General features: G+C 53.0%; 1 protein-coding gene across 1 annotated transcript; it reads left to right on the top strand.

Annotated features, from left to right (window-relative positions):
- LOC4340876 (uncharacterized) lies at nt 1-1,031 on the top strand. Its single transcript, XM_015786146.3, has 2 exons — nt 1-168; nt 473-1,031. The coding sequence occupies exons 1-2, from the start codon at nt 66-68 to the stop codon at nt 799-801; spliced, it is 432 nt and encodes a 143-aa protein (XP_015641632.1). The 5' UTR covers nt 1-65; the 3' UTR covers nt 802-1,031.
- The last annotated feature ends 24,296 nt before the right edge of the window (nt 1,032-25,327 follow it).

Below are 25,327 nucleotides of genomic sequence, written 5' to 3'. Positions count from 1 at the left end.
ACAATGTGGAGTACGATCATCTCATCACAGGCAAGCTAGCTGGCTCAAACTGGTCATCGTCAGAAATGGCTCTCAAGAATTTTCTTGTCCTTGGTGTCTTCCTGGCTGCCCTGCTCATGTTCTCCCTGGATGATGTAGCTCATGCAAGAGAGCTCACTGAAGCCAATGGTTTGCAGCACAGATCTCTATCTCTCTCTCCATGCCCTCCCTCCAATGAATTGCATTAAAGTTCTGAGCCATTAATTATTTGGCAGCTAATTAGAACCGCAAAGAATATATTTAAGCTTGGCGGTTGTTCTTTTACCACCAAAGAAATTAGTTGGCCGCCAAAAGAATTACGGATTTTTGTAGTGCAATCGAATTATATTTTCAAGACCAATTCATGTGTTGATGCTGTTTGCTATGTTTGGATGTGAATTGTATATATCTAGATTAAGCTTGATTACTAAAAGATAGTTTTTCTTCTATGCAGAATCTGAGGGAAAGAATGTAAAACCTACGGGAGGGCCAGGGGTTGAGGATCAAAAGTGGGGAGGTGGATACTACCCTGGTGGAGGATATGGATATGGTGGTGGGTACGGTGGAGAATATGGTCGTCCTGGGTACGGTGGTGGGTACGGTGGAGGATATGGTCATCCTGGGTATGGTGGTGGCTACGGCGGTGGATATGGACGTGGGTATGGTGGCGGGTACGGTGGTTCGGGTGGAGGATATGGCGGTGGATACGGAGGTGGATACGGAGGTGGATACGGTGGTGGTGGGGGTTACGGTGGAGGATATGGTGGTGGTGGTTGGTACTAAGAAGCAGTTGAATGGTACATAATATGCATGTTTGTGTGTGCTAAATAAGTCATGTATGACAGATTTGCTTGAACATGTAATTGCTTCAATGTAATTGCTTCAATGGTGGTGTAGTAGTGAGAGCTTTGAAGACCCACCTTTGTTTGGTATTTATGTTTCATGCATGTATTTTAGAATCTAGTATTGTAATATGGCATGTTTGAAAGTAATTAAATCTCGTCCTTCTTTCATGAACAGTTCTTTCTCTCGTTGATGTAAAAGGAACATTTCTTTCTTAATACTTCCAAAGAGAAATCTATCGATCCTATCCTTGTTTTCAAGGGTTTCATTTTTTGTCGATGTTGACTGAAAGGTGAGATTTAGAAAGGAATAAACATGGGGCTGAAGTGTTTGGAAGTAAGCTTTGTACAACTGAATTTTTTTTTACCTTTTGAACATTTCATTGTGGGAAGTTAAAGAATAATATTCAAAATATATATATAGGGCGGCCGGCGTGGACATATGTGATGATCGGCTCCATTTGCTTGATAGTGCTTATGTTCCCCTGAAATCTGAAATATAGTACTACCTCCATATTTTAATTTTAATGTATGACGCCGTTGACTTTTTATCTAACGTTTGACCATTCATCTTATTAAAAAATTATGTAATTATCATTTATTTTATTGTGACTTGATTCATCATCAAATGTTCTTTAAGCATAACATAAATATTTGCATATTTGCATAAAAATTTTGAATAAAATGAATGGTTAAACGTTGGTTAAAAAGTCAACGACGTTATACATTAAAATACGGAGGGAGTATAATAGATAGAGATAAGGAAGGAATGGAAATGAGGAAGATAAAAATACAATTCAATCTATCCTAATATTCCTCTTACTATCCTATACTACAATAATGGTCTAACAATTTGGATGATGCGTTAACTATATATCATATACTAAAACGGTCTAACAATTTGGATGATGCGTTATAAATTAAGGATCAAGTGCAATCTGAGTTCAACTGCAAAACAAACTAATAAGGGCACTATCATACAGTGAGAAGCGAGAGGGTGCTCAAATAGATAAGAGAGGTGAAGTTCTCGGGGTGTGATTAATTACCAAAGCAGAAGTTAATAAAGACCTCATAGAACAATATACTCGTTAGATACTCTTGGGTTTCAACTCTGTCCTCGAGTAGGTCATTATTAACCTTTTGACATTTTTATAAGTCCAGTTAAACCAATGGACTAATCTATTTAGCACACACAAACATGTTAGGAAACGATAGGCGAACAAACGATAAAAAACAAAAGATCAATCACAGAAGACACGAGATTTAACGTGGAAAACCCTCCCAAAACAGGAGAGAAAAAACCACGGGCGCCAGCCAGCAAAATATCTTCACTATATCTGAGGTGAGATTACATCGCCGCACGGCGGCTTACAAGAGGTATATATATGGTGAGCCTACCGGCGACGGGCCTCCGCTCCACTACGGCAGAAGCTGGCCTTTATTAAGTGCAAATGAATTTGGATCACAACTCAACAAACTCCACCTTGAGACAAATTCCTTCTTGTAGCATGAAACAATCATTCACCCTGAACACAACAAAGACAAAAACACTTTCGGCGCCAAATAGCCTCTTGGGCTAAACCACTATACCAACTAAGCTTGAGCAAAGCTCAAACTTAGCAACAGGAACAGGCTTTGTCATCATATCAGCAGGATTATCATGAGTACTTATCTTGCATACCTTCAGCTTACCTTGCGCGACTACATCGCGAACATAATGGTACTTGATATCAATGTACTTTGTCCTCTCATGAAACATCTGATCTTTAGTGAGGCATATAGCACTTTGACTGTCACAAAACAAGTTAATGCAAGAATCAACTCCACAAAGCTTAGCAAACAATCCTTTCAACCAAACTGATTCTTTACATGCTTCAGCAATAGCCATGTATTCTGCTTCAGTGGTAGACTGGGCAACAATAGGCTGCAATGTTGCCTTCCAACTCACAGCACAACTGCCAATGGTAAACACATAACCCGTGAGTGACCTTCTCTTATCCAAATCTGCAGCAAAATCAGAATCCACATATCCAACAAGCCCCTTATCAGTCCTGCCAAACTTCAAGCAAGCATCAGCTGTGCCTCTGAGATACCTGAAAATCCACTGAACAGCTTTCCAGTGTTCTTTACCAGGATTAGCCATGTATCTACTAACCAAACTCATAGCATGAGATAAATCTGGACGGGAGCAAACCATGGCATACATCAAAAAATCAATAGCACTAGAATATAGAACTCTAGACATGTATTCTACATCCTCATCAGTACTAGCACATTGTAAAGCTGATAATTTAAAATGAGGAGCAATAGAAGTACTAGCAGGCTTTGCATCATGCATGTTAAAACGCTGAAGAACCTTCTTAATGTAGCTTTGCTGACTAAGAAATTACAAACTAGAATTTTTGTCTCTAGTGATTTCCATACCTAGAATTTTCTTAGCAGCACCAAGATCCTTCATATCAAACTCACTACTCAACTGTTTCTTCAATGTAATGATTTGTTCCTTACTCTTGGCAGCAATCAGCATATCATCAACATATAACTAACAACAAGTATATAGGTGATCCATTAACAAATTTAATATACACACAGCTATCAAATTCAGACCTCTTAAAGCCATGTGACAACATAAATGAATCAAACCTTTTATACCATTGACGAGGAGACTGTTTCAAACCATACAAAGATCTTTTCAACTTGCAAACATAATCCTCCTTACCAGGCACTATGAACCCTTCTGGCTGGTCCATGTATATCTCCTCCTCAAGCTCTCCATGTAAAAATGCTGTCTTCACATCTAACTGCTCAAGCTCAAGATCATGCATAGCAACAATACTGAAGAATGTGCGAATTGAACTATGCTTTACAACTGGAGAGAACACATCATTATAATCAACATCAGCAATTTGACTGAAACCTTTTGCTACTAACCTTGCATTAAACCTCGGAGGCTCGCTAGGAGATAAACCCTCCTTTCTCTTGAAGATCCATTTAATACGAACAGGCTTCTTCTGTTTTGGCAAGTGCACAAGCTCCCATGTGCCATTCTTCTCAAGAGACTGCATCTCCTCATGCATAGCTGAGATCCACTTCTCACGGTCTCTAGAGACAACAGCTTCAGTGTATGTGGCTGGCTCAAGAGTATTCTCCACCTGTTCTGCACAACTAAAAGCATAATAAACCATATCACATTCCTCAATAAGGCGGACTGGAGCTCCACAACTCCTCTTTGTTCTGCGATGTTGACGGAGCGTGGAGCTCCTCACCGGGAGACCGCGCAGGCCCCCCTTTGCCGGTTCGGCCGGGGGCGCTAAGTGAGGTTCTTCGCCCTCGATCGATCTGGGGAAGGTTCGCGAGAGAGCAAGTGCATGAGACACGGGCGATGTAGACAGGTTCGGGCCGCTGAGAAGCGTAATACCCTACTCCTGTGTTCTGGTGGATCTGTGTGTGAAGGAGTTACAGTGAGCCGGAGAGCCAGAGAGTTCAGGCTCCAGAACCCCTCTCGCCCCCCCCCCCCTTTCTGCCTTTTCTTTTTTTTTTGGTGGGCAAGGTCCTCCTTTTATATCTCAAGGGGATACCACATGCACCACTTCTACCTACTTTTCTTCTGGGTGGGGATCTAGCCTATCTTGACCCAAACTTGGCTTGCACCTTCGCCTGGAAGCTAAATCACAACTTGTCCTTGAGTGAGGCTCAGCGCCGTCACTCGCCTGACACCGGGGATCTCCCTGTTACTCCCTCATTAATGGGCGGAGATTTGCCATGGCTGCTTTCCAAATGACCATCCGACGAGATGGGTCATACCTACCTCCACTCCACCGGAGGCAGATGCATCGTGGGAGCACGGTTGTCTGCCGATGACGCGACCGGCGTCAGACCAGTCACAGACCGGTCATTCTTGTCCACCACGTGTCAGTTTAGCATGCTACACGTCTGCCCTTCTTCATACAATGACTTCCTTGCAATGGTTGCGATGAAGCCTGGAATGTATCTGGCCGGGGCTGACGTGCCAACTCCAGGAGTTCCCACGCCGGCTCCGGCTAGGGACGAGTGCCTGGAGGCTCTCATCATTCCGACGGGACGGGGCGAGGCGTGTGTCAGGCCGCCTGTTGCCACCTAACCCGCGATCTGACCGGTCTGTGACCGGTCACACACTGTGACCTGTCACGGACCGAACGAGTGTGCTGCGCTGCATTAAATGCGGCGTGGGGCGCTCGTCCAACCCGCAATAAACGCGGTTAGGTGAGCGCCGCTGTGCTCACCTAACCCACACACGTGGCGCCAAACCCACAGGGGGTCGGGGCGCCCCAGCCCTCGGGGCCGAAACGGGAGCAGCCCGACCCCTCGGGGAGACAGAGGGAGGGGCGGCCACATCACCCTCGGGCCCGACCCCCCCCGAGGGGGTCAGGCCACGTGGGTGACTGCAGCTGCCCCAAACCTCTAGTTAAGATACCCCCGGTCCCATGTCACCGACAGTAGCCCCCGGCGTTATGCCAGGGCGATCGCCCCCCTCGAGGGAAGCGCTCGGGCGTGACGCCACTCCTTAGACCTGGTGACAGGTGGGGCCGGTCTCTACAGGCGGCAGAAACCCAGCGGTCGCAAATCGCGCACATCGGCAAGGAAAAACTGACCGACAATAATGAGCGGCTTTCTTCAAGACCGCTACATTACTTAAGTAGCGCGCGAACCGGGACGAGCCGGTTCGTTTCGCCTGGAGATGTGATGACGGTGCATCGGTCGGCGAGCGTTGTTAACGCGCGCACGATATGTCCCATCTCGCCTGCCACGGCCGCACATCCGCCTCGTGCGCCGCAAACGGGCGAGCGGGATTAGTGGAGGCGTGGGCGCGAGAGACGAGGGGGCGAGGTAGTGGGCGCGGGGATCGAGGAGCCGGGCATAGCGTTGGCAAGGGTACTAAGACACCAAGGAAGGGATTTGTTTCCTTCCTCTCGTCACTCTTCCCTTTGCCTTTGCCACTTGTGCTCTGACTCTCCGTTTCCGGCGTCCTACCCTTGCCATACTCGCTCGTTCTCAAGCTCCTCCTCCGCCGGCGTCATGGCACGGGGCTCCGCACCGCTCGAGGGTAGCGTGCTGCCGCCTTCCCGCATCGTGAGCGAGAGGCAGGCCGGGCTGCCGCGCCGATTCATGCCGGAATCTGCCACCGGCTGGGAGGTGGTCGCGCTGGGCGAGGGACGCCCGGCGCCGCATTACCCGGGGCGGTCCGTCTTCTTCCTCTATTTCGCAATGGCTGGGATGGTCCCGCCATTCTCTTCTTTCTTCATGGATGTTCTGGAGCTTTATGATCTCCAGATGGCGCACCTCACCCCCAACGCGGTAATGACGTTGGCCATCTTCGCGCACCTATGCGAGATGTTCATCGGGGTGCGCCCATCTCTTCGGCTGTTCCGGTGGTTCTTCACCGTACAGCCGGTGTCGCCACCGTCGGTAGTCGGTGGCTGCTACTTCCAGCCGCGGGGGCCGGTGCTGAACCGCTACATTCCCTGCGTCCTTCGCAAGAAGTGGGACGACTGGAAGAGCGACTGGTTCTACACCCCTCTCGCCGACGAAGTGCGCCTCCGACTTCCGAGCCAGCCCCCGGCGCAGGCCTCCAGCTGGCGGGCGCCGGTAGATCTGGGAGACGGCTACGACGCCGTTCTTGACCGCCTGGTGGGTTTGCGATCCCAGGGGCTCACGGGGGCCATGGTGTGCGGCGACTACCTTCGTCGCCGGATCGCGCCACTCCAGCGGCGCGCCCGGGGCGCCTGGGAGTACACCGGGTCCGAGGACTACATGAGGACCCACCAGGGGGGCAGATGGGACTGGGCCCCTGAGGACTTCAAGATGGTGGTCCAACGGGTGCTGAATCTCAGCTCCGTGGAGGCATCCCTCATCCCCTAAGGTGTCCTCCCCCTCTGCAGCGATCCAGAGCGCGCCAACATCCTGACCATCATGCAGGCGGTCGGGGCGTCAGGGGAGCGGGCTCCTCGAGGCCACGATGGCGCGGGCGGGAGCCGCAGGGGGGAACAATCTACCCCGGGAGGGGGTCGTGCTTCTGGGCCCCGTGACGGGGGACCGGGGGGCAGCCGCCCTGCCGACGCCCGGGGGAAGAGGAAACAGGAGGATACCCCCTCCCCATCTCCTCCCCGAGGGGGCGGGGCGGTGCGTGCCAGCAGCAGGCGCCCGGAGGGTGCTGTGCCGACGTCGCAGCCCGAGGGGGAGCGAAAAAAGAAGCGGCTCCCCAAGATAGGGGGGACCGAACCATGCCGGGGAAACCTCATCTCCCCCCCAAGGTGGTCGTTTAGCCGACCTCCTCGCAGGTTCGTCCCCGCGCCCACTGCGGCCGTATTCATTCTCCCAAGGCGAGTTTTCACTTACCCGTTTCTTTTTGTCTTCTGGTTTTTCTTCCGCTTTCAGCAAGATTCCGTCGCGCCCCCCTCGCCATTCCAAGTCCGGCCGGTCTGAGGCCGAGGAGACAGCGACCGTGGAGGCCCGGAGGCGGGAAGCTGTCCGGCGAGAAGCCGCGGACCGCCTCCGGGAAGCTGAGGAGGCTGCCCAGGAAGCCGTCCGGGTTCGCCAGGCTGAGGAGGCTGCTCGGGAGGAGGCTAGACTCCGCCGGGCTGGGAAGTCAGCCCGGGAGGCAGAGGCGACGCGCGCACGCCAGGCGGCCTGCCAAGCCCCCGACCCGACTCCGCCCGGGGCGACGACGACTTCCGAGGCCACCCACGACGAGGCCGCGGGCGCGCTGCTCGGACCCAACCCTTCGGGCGACGTTCGGGACGAGCCAGCCTCGGGGGACGCCCCTGAGTCCGGCACGTCGATTGGCGGGCCGAGCCGCACAGCGCCCACACCGAGGCGGCTCTCCCCTCTGCCTTCCGCCGCCCCACTGAACACAGAGCCCCTCCTGCAGGCCCTGGCCGCCGTGAACACGACGGTGCTGGACGGGTTAGGTGCCCAGATGGAGGTCCTGCAAGCAGAGCGGGCGGAGCTCGACGCGGCGTGGGCGCGCGTCGAAGAGGGGCGGCGCTCGGTGGAGGCCATGGTGGAGGCGGGCCGCAAGGCATACCGCCGGCACGCCTCAGAGCTCGAGGCCCGTCGGAGGGAGCTGGCGGAGATCGCCAGGGAGGTGGAGGAGGAGCGGGAGACTGCCCTCATCGCCACCGCCGTGCTCAACAAGGCGCGGGACGATCTTCGCCTTCAATACGGAAGCCGGGTGGCGGAGCTAGAGAAGAAACTCGACGCCGCCCGGGGAGTCCTTGACGCCGCCACTGCACGGGAATGGCGGGCGACGGAGAACGAGGCGGCGTCCCGGCGGCGCGAAGAGGCCCTTAAGGCTCGCGCCACGGCGCTGGAAGAGCGCGCCCGTGCGAGGGAGAGGGACCTGGCGGTTCGCGAGACCGCCGTCGCTATACGGGAGGCAACGCTGGCGGCACACGAGGCCGCCTGCGCCGAAGAGGAGTCCGCACTCCGCCTCCGCGAGGACGCGCTCACCAAGCGGGAGCGAGCTCTCGAGGAGGCCGAGGCCGCGGCGCAGCGGCTGGCGGACAGCCTGTCCCTCCGCGAGGCAGCGCGGGAGGAGCAGGCGCGCCGTAATCTGGAAGGCGCCCGCGCCGAGAGGGCCGCACTGGATCAGCGGGCCGCTGAGCTCGAGGCGCGGGCGAAGGAGCTAGACGCGAGGGCACGCAGCGGCGGGGCGGCCGCGGGCGACGGCGATCTAGCCGCCCGCCTCGCAGCTGCCGAACACACCATCGCCGATCTGCAAGGCGCGCTGGACTCGTCCGCCGGGGAGGTCGAGGCCCTCCGCTTGGCGGGCGAGGTAGGGCCCGGCATGCTTCGGGACGGCGTCTCCCGTCTAGACCACGCCGGGCGGCAAGCGGGCCTCTGGGGCGAGCGGACCGCGAAGTACGCCGCCAACCAGGGGGGCCTCGCCCAGCGCCTTTCAGAGATGGCCGGGACGCCGCCGACCACATCGTCCACAGCTTCGAGGGTACGGCCCCTCGGCTCGCGTTCGCCCTCGACTCCGACGAGGAAGGCGGCGACGGTGGTGTGGACGACAGCGACCACGAGGCCGGCGACCCGGGAGCCTCGAAGTGAGCCCCCAGGCCCCCGCCAATCTTAAATAGTTTTTCCTTTCTTCTTCCGAGACCTTCGGGCCCCCTTCTTGTATAAACTAATTTAATCTGCAATCAAATAAAGAAGAAATTTCTGTGTCAATTTTATTTGTTGTGTGTATGAGACGAGGATGGTCTGTGCCGCGGTCCTTCTGTGTCTTGGCTTGAACAAGGGCTCGTGCCCAGGTCCCAGCCTCAAACGGCACGGGTCGGGGCTAGTGCCTGGGGAGATCCACGTGTCGAGACTGGCCAGGCCGGGAGCGCGGTGACCGAGGGTTATGGGGACCCGATTGTGGGCCTTTGCCGATTCCCCCCCGGAGTTCACCACGCCCCGGGTCACGGCTCGGTTCTGGGCCTCGTTTGGCGATTTCCGCCGGCCCGGGCCACCGAGGGCAGGGTCGAGCATGAGCGTGCTAATTCAAGCCAAGACTCTTCAAAAGGAAACAAAGGCACAGACATAGTCCTTAGGAAATCGAAAAAGCTTTTATTGAAATACGGAAGAGAGAAAAAAGATAAGTATATACATATGTGGTAGCCCCCGGCCAACCCTGCACGCCCGAGGGGGGTGCGGGGTTGGCCCGAGCCCGAGACCTGACACCCGACCCCCACTAGGGGTAGAAGCGATGAAGGTGTTCGATGTTCCACGGGTTAGGCAGCTCTGTGCCGTCGCCCGTGGCCAGCCGAACGGAGCCCGGCCGGGGGACGCCGATCACTCGATACGGACCCTCCCACATTGGTGAGAGCTTGCTCAGTCCAGCACGCGTTTGGACGCGGCGTAGGACGAGGTCGTCGACGCAGAGTGATCGGGCCCGGACGTGACGCTGATGGTAGCGCCGCAGGCTCTGCTGGTAGCGCGCGGCTCGAATGGCCGCGCGCCGCCTTCGTTCTTCCAAGTAGTCGAGGTCATCTCTGCGAAGCTGATCTTGATCAGCCTCGCAGTACATGGTGGCCCGAGGGGACCTCAGGGTGAGCTCGGATGGGAGAACCGCCTCCGCGCCGTAGACGAGGAAGAAAGGCATTTCCCCGGTTGCTCGGCTTGGCGTGGTTCGGTTCGCCCAGAGCACCGCTGGTAGCTCCTCGATCCACGAGTCGCCGTGCTTCTTGAGGATGTTGAAGGTCTTGGTTTTGAGGCCCTTGAGGATTTCTGCGTTGGCGCGCTCCACTTGGCCATTGCTTCTGGGGTGGGCAGGAGAGGCGAAGCAGAGCTTAATGCCCATGTCTTCGCAGTAGTCACCGAAGAGCTCACTAGTGAACTGGGTGCCGTTATCCGTAATGATACGGTTAGGCACCCCAAACCGAGCAGTGATACCCCTGATGAATTTAAGTGCGGAGTGCTTATCGATCTTGATGATCGGGCCACTTAGTGAACTTGTCGATAGCGACATACAGATACTCGAACCCGCCCGGGGCCCGTCTAAACGGACCCAGGATATCGAGCCCCCAGACAGCAAACGGCCATGAAAGAGGTATGGTCTGCAGGGCCTGGGCCGGCTGATGGGTTTGCTTGGCGTGGAACTGGCACGCCCTGCACCGCCGGACCAGGTCGACCGCATCGTTGAGAGCCGTCGGCCAATAGAAACCCTGGCGAAAGGCCTTGCCAACCAAGGTGCGTGAGGCAGAGTGGGCTCCGCACTCGCCTTCATGGATATCGGCAAGAAGCTCGACGCCTTGTTCCCGAGGAATGCACTTCAGGAGGACTCTGTTAGCCGCGTGCCGATAGAGGGTCCCTTCCACCAGCACGTAGCGCTTGGAGATGTGCTGGACGCGTTCACTCCCTTCGCGGTCCTCGGGTAGAGTCTTATCTGCGAGGTACGCCTGGATCTCAGCGATCCAAGCAATCAATCTAAGGGAGCTGGGAGCGCTCCCCTCGGGTCCCGAGGCCTGGACTCCGACGGGCCTCGGGGGCCGTTCAGGCGCGTCCGTCTCCCCTAGGGGGTCGGGTCGCGCCGACGGCTGGGCAAGCCTTTCTTCAAAGGCGCCCGGTGGGGTCTGGGCTCGCGAGGAAGCGAGCCTTGAGAGTTCGTCGGCGACCGCGTTATCCCGTCTGGGCACGTGCCGAAGCTCTATCCCGTCAAAATGGCGCTCCATACGCCGCACCTGGCGCACGTAAGCATCCATCTGCGGGTCAGAGCACTGGTACTCCTTGGAGACCTGGTTAACGACCAACTGAGAGTCGCCTAACACCAGGAGGCGGCGGATCCCCAGTCCAGCCGCCACTCTGAGTCCCGCAAGGAGTCCCTCGTACTCTGCCATATTGTTGGTTGCCCGAAAGTCGAGGCGGACCAGATATTTGAGGACATCTCCGCTCGGCGAGGTCAACGTGACCCCCGCACCGGCGCCCTGAAGAGACAGGGAGCCGTCAAACTGCATCACCCAATAGGCGGTGTGAGGCAGCTGCGAAGGGCCCGAGCTGGCCTCGGGGATGGAGACGGGCTCGGGAGCCGGTGTCCACTCTGCCACAAAGTCGGCGAGGGCCTGGCTCTTGATCGCGTGGCGTGGTTCAAAGTGCAAATCGAACTAAGAGAGTTCGATTGCCCATTTCACCACCCGTCCAGTACCCTCTCGGTTATGCAAGATTTGGCCGAGGGGGTAGGACGTAACCACCGTGACCCGATGCGCCTGGAAATAATGGCGCAACTTCCTCGAAGCCATCAGAATAGCGTAAAGCATCTTCTGGGCCTAAGGGTATCCGGTCTTGGCGTCCCGGAGGGCCTCACTAACAAAGTAGACGGGCCGCTGCACCTTTTGGCGGGGCCGATCCTCTTCGCCAGGGGCCGCATCTCCAGGGCGCTTTTCGTCCGAGAGGCCACGCGGGGCGCACTCGGCTTCTGTGTCGACGACCTCGGGTTCGGAAGGCGACAGGCGCGGCCTTCCCGCAGTGGCCCCGGGGCCATCCTGGGGGTCAGGGGCTCCTGGCACCGTCGGACAAGCGGGCAGAGGGCCAGCTCCGGTCGTCGGGGGCCTCGGGCCGCCGTTCGGCTCGGGGGCCTCTCCTCCCTGCTCTCTCCCGGGTCGAGTCGATACAGGGTGCTCTTCGTCCGAGAGGCCGCGCAGGGCGCACTCGGCTTCTGTGCCGACGACCTCGGGGTCAGAGGGCGACAGGCGCGGCCTTCCCGCAGTGGCCCCGGGGCCATCCTGGGGGTCGGGGGCGCCTGGCACCGTCGGACAAGCGGGCAGAGGGCCAGCTCCGGTCGTCGGGGGCCTCGGGCCACCGTTCGGCTCGGGGGCCTCTCCTCCCTGCTCTCTCCCGGGTCGAGTCGACACAGGGTGGGGATGCGCGGAGCGAGGGTCGTCCTCGTCGCGCTCCACGACCAACGCCGCGCTGACCACCTGCGGAGTTGCCGCCAGGTAGAGTAGCAACGGCTCATCTGGCTCCGGGGCGACCAGGACTGGGGGAGAACTGAGGTACGCCTTCAACTGAGTGAGGGCCCGTTCAGCCTCCTACGTCCAGATAAACGGCCCGGAGCGTTTGAGGAGCTTAAATAGGGGTAGCGCCTTCTCTCCCAGCCTCGATATGAACCGACTTAGGGCGGCCATACAGCCAGTGACGCATTGCACATCCCTAAGTTTGCTGGGGGGGCGCATCCGCTCTATAGCTCGTATCTTCTCGGGGTTGGCCTCAATGCCTCGGGCAAAGATCAAGAACCCGAGAAGCTTGCCCGCAGGCACGCCGAACACGCACTTGTCGGGGTTCAGCTTTATGCGGGCGGTGCGGAGACTTTCGAAAGTTTCCGCTAGATCCGAGAGTAAGGTCTCCTGGTTGCGTGTTTTCACAACCAAGTCATCAACATAGGCCTCAACATTACGTCCTATTTGGCTACCCAAAGAAATTCGAGTAGTACGTTGAAAAGTAGGACCTGCATTCTTTAACCCGAAAGGCATTGTCGTATAACAATAAGTTCCTATGGGGGTAATGAATGCAGTTTTTTCCTCATCCTCCCTAGCCATGCGAATCTGATGATAACCAGAGTATGCATCTAGAAAACACAAAAGGTCGCACCCCGCGGTGGAGTCGACAATCTGATCTATGCGTGGCAGGGGGTAAGGGTCCTTAGGACATGCCTTGTTAAGGTCGGTATAGTCGATGCACATCCGAAGCTTGCCGTTCGCCTTGGGAACGACGACCGGGTTCGCCAGCCACTCCGGATGGATGACCTCTCGGATGAATCCGGCCTCCAGAAGTCGCGCCACCTCCTCGCGGATGAAGGCTTGACGTTCCGGGGCCTGCCGCCGCACTTTCTGCCGGACCGGCCTTGCGCCCGGCCGTACGGCGAGACGGTGCTCAATCACCTCCCTGGGGACCCCGGGCATGTCCGCCGGTCTCCAGGCGAAGACGTCGGCGTTTGCCCGCAGGAAGGAGACGAGCGCGTCTTCCTATTTGTCGTCCAGAAGACCACCGATTCGTGTGGTCTTGGACGGGCCGTCGCCCAGGGCAACCTGCTTGATCGGGACCTCATCGCACGTGATCATCCGCTGCCTCGGGGCGGCTGGGACAGAGGTGCTGAGCCTCTCGTCGCCACCCGCGGGCTTGGATGCCGCGGCGAGATGGTCCGCGCGCTGCTCCATGCAAGCAAGCGCGACTTTGAGGTCGCCATGGACGGTGATGGGGCCACCGGGGCCCGGCATCTTCATCTGGAGATAGGCATAGTGGACCGCCACCATGAACTTCACCAACGCGGGCCTCCCCAGGACCGCGTTGTAGGGCAGACTGAGGTCCGCCACATCGAAGTTCACCCGCTCCGTGTGGAAGTTGGCGGAACCACCGAAGGTGACCGGAAGGTCGATATGGCCTAGCGGCCAAGTGTGCCCCGGCGTCACACCGATGATCGGCTAGGACGGCCGGAGCACCATCCCCGGGGCCTTGATGGCGTCAAAGGCAGCGGGGGAAAGGATGTTGAGGGCTGCACCCCCGTCAATGAGGACACGCCCCAACTTCACATTGCAAACGGTGGGGGAAACCACCATCGCGATCTGTCCTCCCCGGGCAACACACGGTGGGTGGTCGGTCTGGTCGAAGGTGAGGGCAACCTCCGACCACCGCGCCCGCCGCGTCGCCTCATGGGTAGGGGCCACGGCCAGAAGCTCTCACTTCATGGCCTTGAGGCTCCGGCGAGAAGCGTGAGCACACGCTCCCCCATCAACGGTGGCGACGGTGGCCTCAGGCTCCTAGAACCCTAGGTCATCGTCGCCATCGTTGATGTCCTCGGCGGGGGCCTTCTGCTTGGCCTCACCTCGCCGGTTGCCGGCGGGAGCTGCCGGGGTATTGCCCTCACGGCGCTCCTGCCTCCTCTCCTCCTCCCACTTCCTCGTCCGCTCAGCCAAACTTTTGACCGCGCGGCAGTCCACGAGGTCGTGGAGGGAGGTGTTGTGCATGGTGCACCACTTGCCGGTCGGGCGCTCCCTACTAGGAGCGCCGGCCTACTTCTTTTTGTCGCTCGCAGGCCTCCCCTTTCGGGTGGCCCGCGAAGCGCCCTCGACGGCGAGGACGTGACCCTCGTCGTCGGAATGGGCCGACCTCTTCTTCCTCCTCCTGTCCCGCCGCCCTGACCGAGCAGCGGGCCCGGGGGCGGCCGGAGCTGCCACACCGGAACCGGAGGAGTTCCAAGTCCAGGCCTCCTCCTTGCGAGCCACACGGTCCGCGAGCTGAAAAAGCTCCGCGGTGGTCTGGGGCTCCTTGGAGGCGATCTTCTCGAGCATGCGGTTGTGCCGCACGCCCCCCCTGAACGCGTAGATCACCGCGTGTGCAGGGATGCACGGTATGGTGTTGCGGACTTGACAAAACCGCTGAATGTACGAGCGAAGAGACTCATCGTCCCCTCGCTGTACCGCGTGCAAGTCCGCTTCTTCACCTGGGCACGGATATGTGCCCTGGAAGTTCATAGTGAACTGCTGGCACAAATCCTCCCAAGAGTGGACCGACGGGGGTGGCAAGTTCATTAGCCAACCCCGCGCCAGTCCTTTCAGGGCCATGGGGAAGAAATTCGCCATGACCCTGTCGTCACCCCCGGCGGCCTCGATCCCAGTCGTGTAGATCTGGAGAAACTCGGCGGGGTTGACGCTTCCATCGTATTTTTCGGTGATGGTGGGCCGGAACCTTTGGGGCCAACGGACGTTCCGAAGGCTCGCCACAAAGGCTCGACAGCCGGCACCGCCAACCGGGGACACGGGGGGCTGGCCCCCGTGCCCGGACCGAAGTGGCGCTCCGGACGAGGAAGCGCCCTCCGATGCGTGGGCAGCACGGCGATCATTGCGCCGGCGCTCGATATTGAAGCGGGCATCTAGCCCCCTACGCACATCTTCTTGGGTTGGAGGCGTTGACGAGGGAAAGGCGGACGAACGGCGGGTAACGGCCGCCGCTCGCCGCGCCCTCCGCCTCGACGACACGGAGCCAGCAGTAGCAACGCCAGTGGCCTTGGTGGCGGAGGACCGCCAGCCGGCGCCTAGGCGCTGCTGCGCCGTCATGACCAAATTGGCCACGTCATCTAGCCAACGTCGGGTTGGAGTCTCTGGATCAGGGATGACGGGCGGGTGACGCAGGAGCGCGCCCGCAGCCTGGAGCGCGCCCTGGGGCGTGCTGCCATCACCGTAGACGAGAAGACGACGCTCCCCGTCTCGCCGTCCTTCTCCATCGCCCGCGTGCGGCGAAGTCGCAGATCTTTCGACCTCCTCGAGCGCCTCCTCCCGCGCAAGACCTCGGCGAGAGGGGGACAGTGGAGTACGAGCTCGACGGCGCGGGTTCTGCTCCCCGTCGTCACCGCTAGCGCTCGGAGAGAGATTGTGCGCCACTGCCTGTTCGGCCATGGGGCTGAGCGGGAGAAGCTTGGCGCACAAGAAAGAGGACGAGGGCTTAGAAAGACACACGCGCCCCCTACCTGGCGCGCTAGATGACGGAGCGTGGAGCTCCTCACCGGGAGACCGCGCAGGCCCCCCTTTGCCGGTTCGGCCGGGGGCGCTAAGTGAGGTTCTTCGCCCTCGATTGATCTGGGGAAGGTTCGCGAGAGAGCAAGTGCATGAGACACGGGCGATGTAGACAGGTTCGGGCCGCTGAGAAGCGTAATACCCTACTCCTGTGTTCTGGTGGATCTGTGTGTGAAGGAGTTACAGAGAGCCGGAGAGCCAGAGAGTTCAGGCTCCAGAACCCCTCTCGCCCCCCCCTTTCTGCCTTTTCTTTTTTTTTTTGGTGGGCAAGGTCCTCCTTTTATATCTCAAGGGGATACCACATGCACCACTTCTACCTACTTTTCTTCTGGGTGGGGATCTACCCTATCTTGACCCAAACTTGGCTTGCACCTTCGCCTGGAAGTTAAATCACAACTTGTCCTTGAGTGAGGCTCAGCGCCGTCACTCGCCTGACACCGGGGATCTCCCTGTTACTCCCTCATTAATGGGCAGAGATTTGCCATGGCTGCTTTCCAAATGACCATCCGACGAGATGGGTCATACCTACCTCCACTCCACCGGAGGCAGATGCATCGTGGGAGCACGGTTGTCTGCCGATGACGCGACCGGCGTCAGACCAGTCACAGACCGGTCATTCTTGTCCACCACGTGTCAGTTTAGCATGCTACACGTCTGCCCTTCTTCATACAATGACTTCCTTGCAATGGTTGCGATGAAGCCTGGAATGTATCTGGCCGGGGCTGACGTGCCAACTCCAGGAGTTCCCACGCCGGCTCCGGCTAGGGACGAGTGCCTGGAGGCTCTCATCATTCCGACGGGACGGGGCGAGGCGTGTGTCAGGCCGCCTGTTGCCACCTAACCCGCGATCTGACCGGTCTGTGACCGGTCACACACTGTGACCTGTCACGGACCGAACGAGTGTGCTGCGCTGCATTAAATGCGGCGTGGGGCGCTCGTCCAACCCGCAATAAACGCGGTTAGGTGAGCGCCGCTGTGCTCACCTAACCCACACACGTGGCGCCAAACCCACAGGGGGTCGGGGCGCCCCAGCCCTCGGGGCCGAAACGGGAGCGGCCCGACCCCTCGGGGAGACAGAGGGAGGGGCGGCCACATCACCCTCGGGCCCGACCCCCCCCCCAAGGGGGTCAGGCCACGTGGGTGACTGCAGCTGCTCCAAACCTCTAGTCAAGATACCCCCGGTCCCATGTCACCGACAGATGTGCAATAGGTTCATCTTGTGGCTGCAAAACAGGAGGTGAGTGCTGAACAGTATTATTAACATCATTACTAACAATTTCAGTTTCCTGATCATCCACGTGCTCCACCTGCACGCTAACATATTGTTGCTTCTCATCTGAACCACCTGGTATGACATCTGTGGGCAAGCTGTCATTAAACATAACAGATTCATTGAAAACAACACTCCTGCTCATGAAGGTCTTATTAGTTTCAAGATTCCATAATTTATATCCTTTTACTCCTGAACCATAACCAAGAAACAGACACTTAATAGCTCTAGGCTCTAATTTTCCGTTATCAACATGAGCATAAGCAGTGCATTCAAAAACTCTCAACTGTGAATAATCAGCAAGCATACCAGACCATACCTCAATGGGAGTTTTCTTATTAAGTGAGATAGAAGGCGACCTGTTGATCAAGTAGCAGGCGGTGTTAGCAGCCTCTGCCCAAAAACGCTTGTTCATGCGAGCGTTGGACAGCATACAACGAGCCTTGGAGATGATGGTTCTGTTCATGTGCTCAGCCACACCATTCTGCTGTGGAGTGTACGGGATGGTGTGATGCCTAACGATGCCTTCCTTCCTGCAGTAATCATCAAAAGCATCCGAACAAAATTCACCACCATTGTCAGTGCGAAGTACTTTTACCTCCTTTTCAGTTTGCCTTTCTATCATGACTTTCCACTCTTTAAAAGCATCAAATGTATCATCTTTATGTTTCAGGAAATAAGGCCACACTTTTCTAGCGAAATCATCAATAATGGTAAGCATATAACAAGCACCACCAAGAGAGGGCTTACGAGAGGGCCCCCACAAATCAGCATGTACATAATCAAGTATATCTTTGGTGCGATGAACTGAGGTATTGAATTTTACCCTCTTGTGCTTACCAAAAACACAGTGCTCACAGAACTTCATGTTACCCTGAGTGCAGCCATCCAGTAGGTTCCTCTTTATCAATTCTGCCATACCAAGTTCACTCATATGTCCAAGACGCATGTGCCATAGGTTAGTCTTACTAGGTTCATCTTTAGAAACAGCAGCAGCGGTAACAGAACCATGTAATGTACTTCCTCTAAGGACATATAAGTTTGCAGAATTCATATCACCAATCATATAAACGAGAGAACCTTTCGATACCTTTACAACTCCACCTGAACCAGAGTATTTGTATCCTTCTGAATCAAGTGTGCTGAGAGAGATGAGATTTCTCGCCATCCCTGGTATGTGTCTCGCATCTTTCAGCGTGCGTGTCATGCCATCATGTGTCTTGATCTGAACGGAGCCAATGCCCATGATCCCACGTGGGTTATCATCTCCCATGCGCACAACATCTCCATTCTGCACAGACTTGTAAGAACTAAACCAATCTCTGTTAATGCAGATATGAAACGAACATGCAGTATCAAGTATCCATTCATCATGACTAGCAACACAACCAGCAAAAACGACAAGACAATCTCCTGAATCAGAGTTATCAGCACTGGTAACAACAGAGGCCTTACCATCATATTTCCTTTTCTCCTTGTTCTGTAGCTTCCAACATTCTTCAATGAAGTGATTTTTCTTTTTGCAATACTTACAGAACTTTTTACCTCTAGGTTTAGAACGGCCTCTACTCTGACTCTTGTCACGATCATTGCTGTCGTTGTAGGTTCTCTGCTCAGATCTGCCTCTGACCTGCAATGCTTCGCCCATAGAGGACGACGCATCAGACTAAACCATACATTTCATCTTCTCCCTGTTTTGGAGCGCCTCATAGACTTCCGCTAGGGTTAGTTCATCACGGCTTAAAAATATGGTGTCACGAAAAATTGCATATGAACTAGGCAGTGAGCATAACAGTAAAAGACCTAAATCTTCATCATCAAACTGTACGTCCATCGACACTAGGTCGGCAACGATCTCCTTGAAGACCGATATGTGGTTCAACACAGAACCACTCTCCTGCAACTTGTGCGAGAATAACTTCATCTTGATATGCATCTTACTGGTTAGATCTTTAGACATGCAGATCGATTCCAGTTTGAGCCAAAATTCTGCAGCAGTCTTTTCCTGCAACACTTCTTGCAAAATATCATTAGATAGATGAAGTTGGATCAGCAACAGAGCCTTACGATCTTTCCGCTTCTCCTCAGCGGTCTAGTCAGTCATTTTCTTCTTCCCGAAGCTTTCCAGTGCCTCATCAAGATCCGAAATTTGCGCCAGAACAGCCCGCATCTTGACTTGCCACAGCGAGAATCTCGTCTTGTAGTCTAGCAGCGGTAGATCATACTTCATCGACGCCATCGCGAAACCCTAATCTGAGAACAAGCTCTGATACCACTTGTTAGAAAACGATAGGCGAACAAACGATAAAGAACAATAGATCAATCACAGAAGACACGAGATTTAACGTGGAAAACCCTCCCAAAACAGGAGAGAAAAAACCACGGGCGCCAGCCAGCAAAATATCTTCACTATATCTGAGGTGAGGTTACATCGCCGCACGGCGGCTTACAAGAGGTATATATATGGTGGAACGCGGGCCTCCGCTCCACTACGACAGAAGTTGGCCTTTATTAAGTGCAAATAAATTTGGATCACAACTCAACAAAACATGCATACTACATACCAACGGTACCATCTTTTCTTAGGTCTAGAATCTGCACTGCAGGTTCATCTGAATCGCTCTTGTGTAATTAGTGCGGTTGTGTAATTGTTCAGAGTGAATCAATCCAGTATTCTTTCGGTCTTTCCCGTGTTCTTTGCCATAGGTATATATGGTACCTTTGAGCTATAACAACTTAAGTGAAATAATTGGGAGGGAGGACCGAGAAGCCATTTCTTTTGAAATATGTATGCTTAGATATTTCCTGGAGTCAATTCAGTGCAACTTAATTTCGTACTCTAGAAACAGGTAGGTTGTACCATTGTATGTTCGCATGTATAGGATACTGGCCCACGGTTATGCTTGAATCTAAAACTTAATTTTTGTGTAATCAATATATATTTCAGAACTTTAGCAATCAGAGTATCAAGCATTTTATTATAACCCAAATTGAATATAAAATAACTCTTTCATGAATTAACAACTTAGTGATCTCTGCAATAAGAGCCTTGCAAATGTAGTATTCATTTCTAGTTGTGTATTATATGTTGTGCTGCTAATTTCGTGCGGCGAAGAAATATAAATTCCAAAAACAAGAGTGGTGACTGCACATTCAGACAGTGTGACACCGCCATAATGATTCAAACCTCTCCCTTAAATCGTAATTAGCCAATTTGATTTGTTTAGCTGAAGCAGATAGGCTTGAAGCATGGTTTAAAATATAAAATTGGACCATTCAGTTATTTTTATGGGGGACATGGAATTTTGTTGGCATTAATGACTGAAGAAAGCTGATATCTTTAAGGCAAGTACTATAAGCCCCTGCATGTCTCTAAATTTGCCACATAAAATTAAATAATAAGGTGGGAAAGAGAAGTTATGAGAGAGAATGAGCCACCCCTCATGCAAAGGGCATCCTCCACACAATTTCCAAGAAAAGTGTAAGATGATCTAAGAGCATAACTACAAAAAGGGTCATTGGTGCCGGTTGGGAACCGGCTATAAGTGCCGGTTTTCCAACCGGCACCTACTGGTCGGCACCAATAATAGTAACCGGCACCTATGACAGTTATAGAACCGGCACCTTTAGCTTTGCTCGAGAATAAAAAAGAGAGCCGGCTCAAATCGAGCCGAACTCACTGAGCACCGTAGCCATGCGCCCAAATCAAATTGAAATCCCCAAATACCCAAATCATCCACAAATCATCACCAAAATCGATTGACATCACCGATAAACATTCACAAATCGTCACCAAAATCGATTGACATCACAGATAAACATTCACAAATTGTCACCAAATTCGATCAAAACATCTAATAAAAAACTACAAGGGAGGAAGAGGGGCTGGCCGCCGGCGGGCCCCTCTTGTGCCGCCGCCCGCCGCCTCCCCTCCGGCCAGATCCGGTGGAGGGGAGGACGCCGCCGCTGCCCGCCGCCTCCCCTCCCACCAGATCCGGCGGAGGGGAGGGCACAGCCGCCACCCGCCGCCTCCCATCACGCCGCCGCCGAAGCCTATCGCCCGCCGCCTCCCCTCCCACCGGATCCGGTGGAGGGGAGGGCGCCGCCGCCGCCCACCGCATCCCCTCCCGCCAGATCCGGCGGAGGGGATGTAAGATTAGTGTAATTTAAAAATCTAGTTGATTTTCATTTGGTTCAAGTGTTACCTCTTTAGAACCCCTATTAACTTACCCTAACTATTCCCTTTATTGTAAACCTTGGTATATTGAGAGAATCTATTGTACACCACTAAGTTTATCCCAGTTCAACAATATGCCACTGACATTATCTTATTCTACAATATACCGGCGACTTTATCAATTAGTCTACAATACGCCATTGGGCTGGAGATCTCTTTCAAAAATACCTAAAATACCCTTATAGTCATATAATGTTAACAATTGATTTATCTCATTAGAAGTTTGGAAAAAAATGAAATTTTTTATTTGGCCTCCTTACACGATATGAAAGTTTGTAATACAAGTTTTAAGATTTTTTTATTTATATTTTTTTGTAATATAACTTATCAGTTAAATGCTATATAAAATACTTTTTTGTGTTGTTATTTTTAAAATAAATCATCTTTGATATGCTATATAAGTTATTTTTATGCTATTATCTTTTGTGTAAGCAATTTCTCTCTTTAATTCTACACAAAAATATATTGTTTTAGAAAATAAAAATATCAAAAAAACATGAAACTTATATACAAACCTCCATGTTGTATAAAAAGGCAACACAAAAAATTTCATATTTTTTTGAAACTTCTAATGATATAAAACAATTGTTAACATAGTATGTCTTTAAGGGTATTTTGGGCATTTTATAAAAAAATGTATAGACCAGTGGCATATTGTAGAACAATTGGTAAAGTCACCTGTATATTATAGAAATAGACAATGTTGATGGCAAATCGTTCAATTGAGACAAACTCACTGGCATATAGTAGATTTTCTCTAGTATATTTGAGCAAATTCTCCCAATTTAAAACTTTAAATTATTCCCCTAGTTTTCCTTGTCAATAGTGAGAATTTACTATACTTCAAACCCTTGTGAAACCATTTCAAATTCATAGATTAAATTCATTCTTTTCTAGGGAAATATTCAAAAATTCTGAACAACACTGTTCACTGCACATAAGGTGTTCGATGAAATGCCCAGCCCAGCTAACACAGCCTAACCTCTACCCAATCTTTTGCAAAGTTTATGTTGGGTCCTTGGGGACCAGAACCCACTCAAAAACCGTGGTTTAGTTGGCCTTCTCCTCCTCTTGCACGCGCCGCCCGGGCATCCGACTTAGCCGCTCGCCGTGTCGCCGCACGTCAGCTTCGGGGCCGCTTGCGCATGCCCGATCGCCTTGGCGCGCCATCGGCCATTCGACGCCCTCAAACCGCCGCCACCGCACCAACCTTGATGACGACAAAGCCGGGACGACCTCCGCCGCAAGGAATCGCCGCGCGACGCCGTGCGCTTCCATCCAAAGCTGCCGCCGAGTCCGATTTTGATTCTACCCCGGGTGAATCGCACCATGACTTACCGCACGGTTGAATTGAAGATAAACAGTGGTTTCCCATCTCACAATTCAAACCAGTCACCGCCAAGCCGGCCGTTTTAACCCTCGCCGCCGCCGCGCGTCGTGCCCGGATTGGCGCTAACACGTCGCCAGCCGTTTCTACCCGCGGTCAAGTCAATCCTTCGCCGGTAAGTATTCGAACGTGGCCTCCCGCCACTCAAATTGATCTTGCCCGCCCTCTCGCAGCCTCTGCCACCTTTGCCACATCCAATTCCGGAGCTCATCCATGGCGATGATGGCGTCCGAGCTCATCCATTACCACTGGCCCTATAAATAGGACCCCAATCCCTTCCTAGTCCATCATCAATCAACAACAATCATAGCCCCACAACCATCAACAACAATCATAGCCCCACAACCCTGAAGCTCTGCTTCCCCAATCCATTTCATCAACCACTCTCACCCGTCAGTCAAACACCTTGTGCGTGATCGACTTCACACCCCTCCATCCATCCTCCACCCTAAATACCCCTTAGAACGCCTATATCCTACCATGTTCTAGCATACTAAGTCCTAACCGAAGCCCTGCGTCGAGCTTTACCTCGCCGCACCGAGCCGAGCACCGTCGCCCCTGCTCTGCTCTGTTCTTCGCCGCCGCGAAGTTTTTCCGGCCGCAATTCTTCATCTCAGCTTATCTCGATAAGTTCTTCCATTTTAACCATCTATATACTCCCTAGATTCCATTTTGGAAATTGGTTTACTCTGCCATGCCACCCTCTTGGCTGCCGATGTGAGCACGGCCGCCGCCGAAGGTCGGCAAGCTGCCTAAATCCCTCTAGGAACTTCGTAGATGCTCTAGGAGCCCTCCCCGAGCCATGTATAACTCGTATCACCTTGATCGCCTTCACGGCTTAACCATGTCACCGCCGCCCTAGCCGCTAGCCCATCCACACACCAAATTAACCCCTCCGCCGCCACTCTCCGTCGCCGGAGAACCCTAGCTCGCTCCCCTCCTCGGCCGCAACCCCTTTTCTCCTCTATCGCCGCCACAATCCCCAACCCTAGCACCGCCGACCGCATTTGGGGAACGGCTGGAGGTTGAAGAAGAGAAGATTGAGAGAGAGAGAGAGACTGACAGGTGGGACCCGCACACAGTGCCATTTCACATTTAATTGATTTTCAAACTTTAGAAGCCCTTATCTTTTAAAATATAGATCCAATTCCAGTGAAACTTGGACCAAAATTCTTCTAAAATCATTCTCTATCTTTTGGGACCCCTTTTGCTATTTTCTATTTTATTTTATTTTCCCTATTTTTCTTATTTTTTTGGATTTTATTTGAATCCCTTTTGAATTTGAATTGTATATGTCTAACCCTAGGTCTTGAGGATTCTTCTGACATACTAGATAATATCAGTCAATCTCAGGACATTGAGCAAGGCAAGTTACTATATACCTTTTGATCATTTAAGCCTATATTTTACAAATTATTTATTTCTAGCCTTCTATTCAATACTCTATTTTACATGCACAATTTAACCATAGAAACCCAAATAATTTAGTATTGCTTATTTTGCTTACAATCTGGTTAAAATATCTTATACTTAGGTTGGGATAGTACGTTAGAATTGGATGATTTCCGGGTGGCTAGTACTGTCTCGATCAATATAGTTATCACTAGGTACTTATGTTGAACGAACGGGTACGACCGCAGTTTCTAGAATGGGGACAGACCTAGTTATTATGTTAATTAGAAATGTGTTACCTCTATATAGTGGTTCTTATTTTTAAGTCCTCGTGCAGGAGGCAACTATAGCCGCGAAGGGCAAATTTAACCATTACCATGTACAGGTAAATGGTTTGTGATACTGGAGTATAAATTATATGGTATATTTCTAAACCCTGATCGAGATGACATGGTGTCATACGACCAGTTCCCCTTAAATACCTCGGGAACGTCTGAACTCCTCTTGCTACTGTTAATATTACATTCAAAGCATATGAGGATATAAGTTCATGGAACAGGTGCCACAATTGTTAATAACCTAATATTGGGCCATGACTAAAGCTGATGATTATCAGCAAGTCGTGGACTGCGGGTAAAGCGTACATCTGCTGCAGTAGAATATGTTTGAAACTATTCGAATAGCCATACTCGTGGAATTGAGTACCGGGACTCATATGGTACCCCGGATAGAAATTTAAAGTCTACGTAGTTATAAATTTTTGCTATAATTCTTCCAGATTGTTTATTACTGCTTTTTGCAAAGAACCCTACTATATGCCAATGCATAACATATTCCATGATAACTTGTTGAGTATTGTGAATACTCATCCTTGCTCTTATAACCCTTTTTTTTAAATTTGGGTCAAGAGGAGGATCCCTATGACTATTACTGCGATGACCCCGATAACTTAGAGAATCCCTAGAGGTTATACCTCCCTAATCAGAATGTATAGAAACTTTCGCTATGTATTAGTTCTACTTATGATTAATTAGGTGAGAACCTATTATTGTAAAACCCTTAGTATTGTAAAACTTTAATGTATGCAATGAAGAACCAGCTATATTGTATGCATCAATATTTATTGATCCAGAGATTGATACATTAATCTTAGTA

The sequence above is a fragment of the Oryza sativa genome, chromosome 6, assembly GCF_034140825.1.
Source record: "Oryza sativa Japonica Group chromosome 6, ASM3414082v1".
Taxonomy (NCBI): Eukaryota; Viridiplantae; Streptophyta; class Magnoliopsida; order Poales; family Poaceae; genus Oryza; species Oryza sativa.
This window is presented reverse-complemented; position numbering and strand designations above follow the sequence as displayed.

Excerpts from the sequence above, each read along its gene's own strand:
- LOC4340876 (XM_015786146.3), top strand. The coding sequence starts at position 66 with ATGGCTCTCAAGAATTTTCTTGTCCTTGGTGTCTTCCTGGCTGCCCTG. Across the intron at positions 169-472 it reads AGAGCTCACTGAAGCCAATG|AATCTGAGGGAAAGAATGTA; the intron begins GTTTGCAGCACA and ends TCTTCTATGCAG.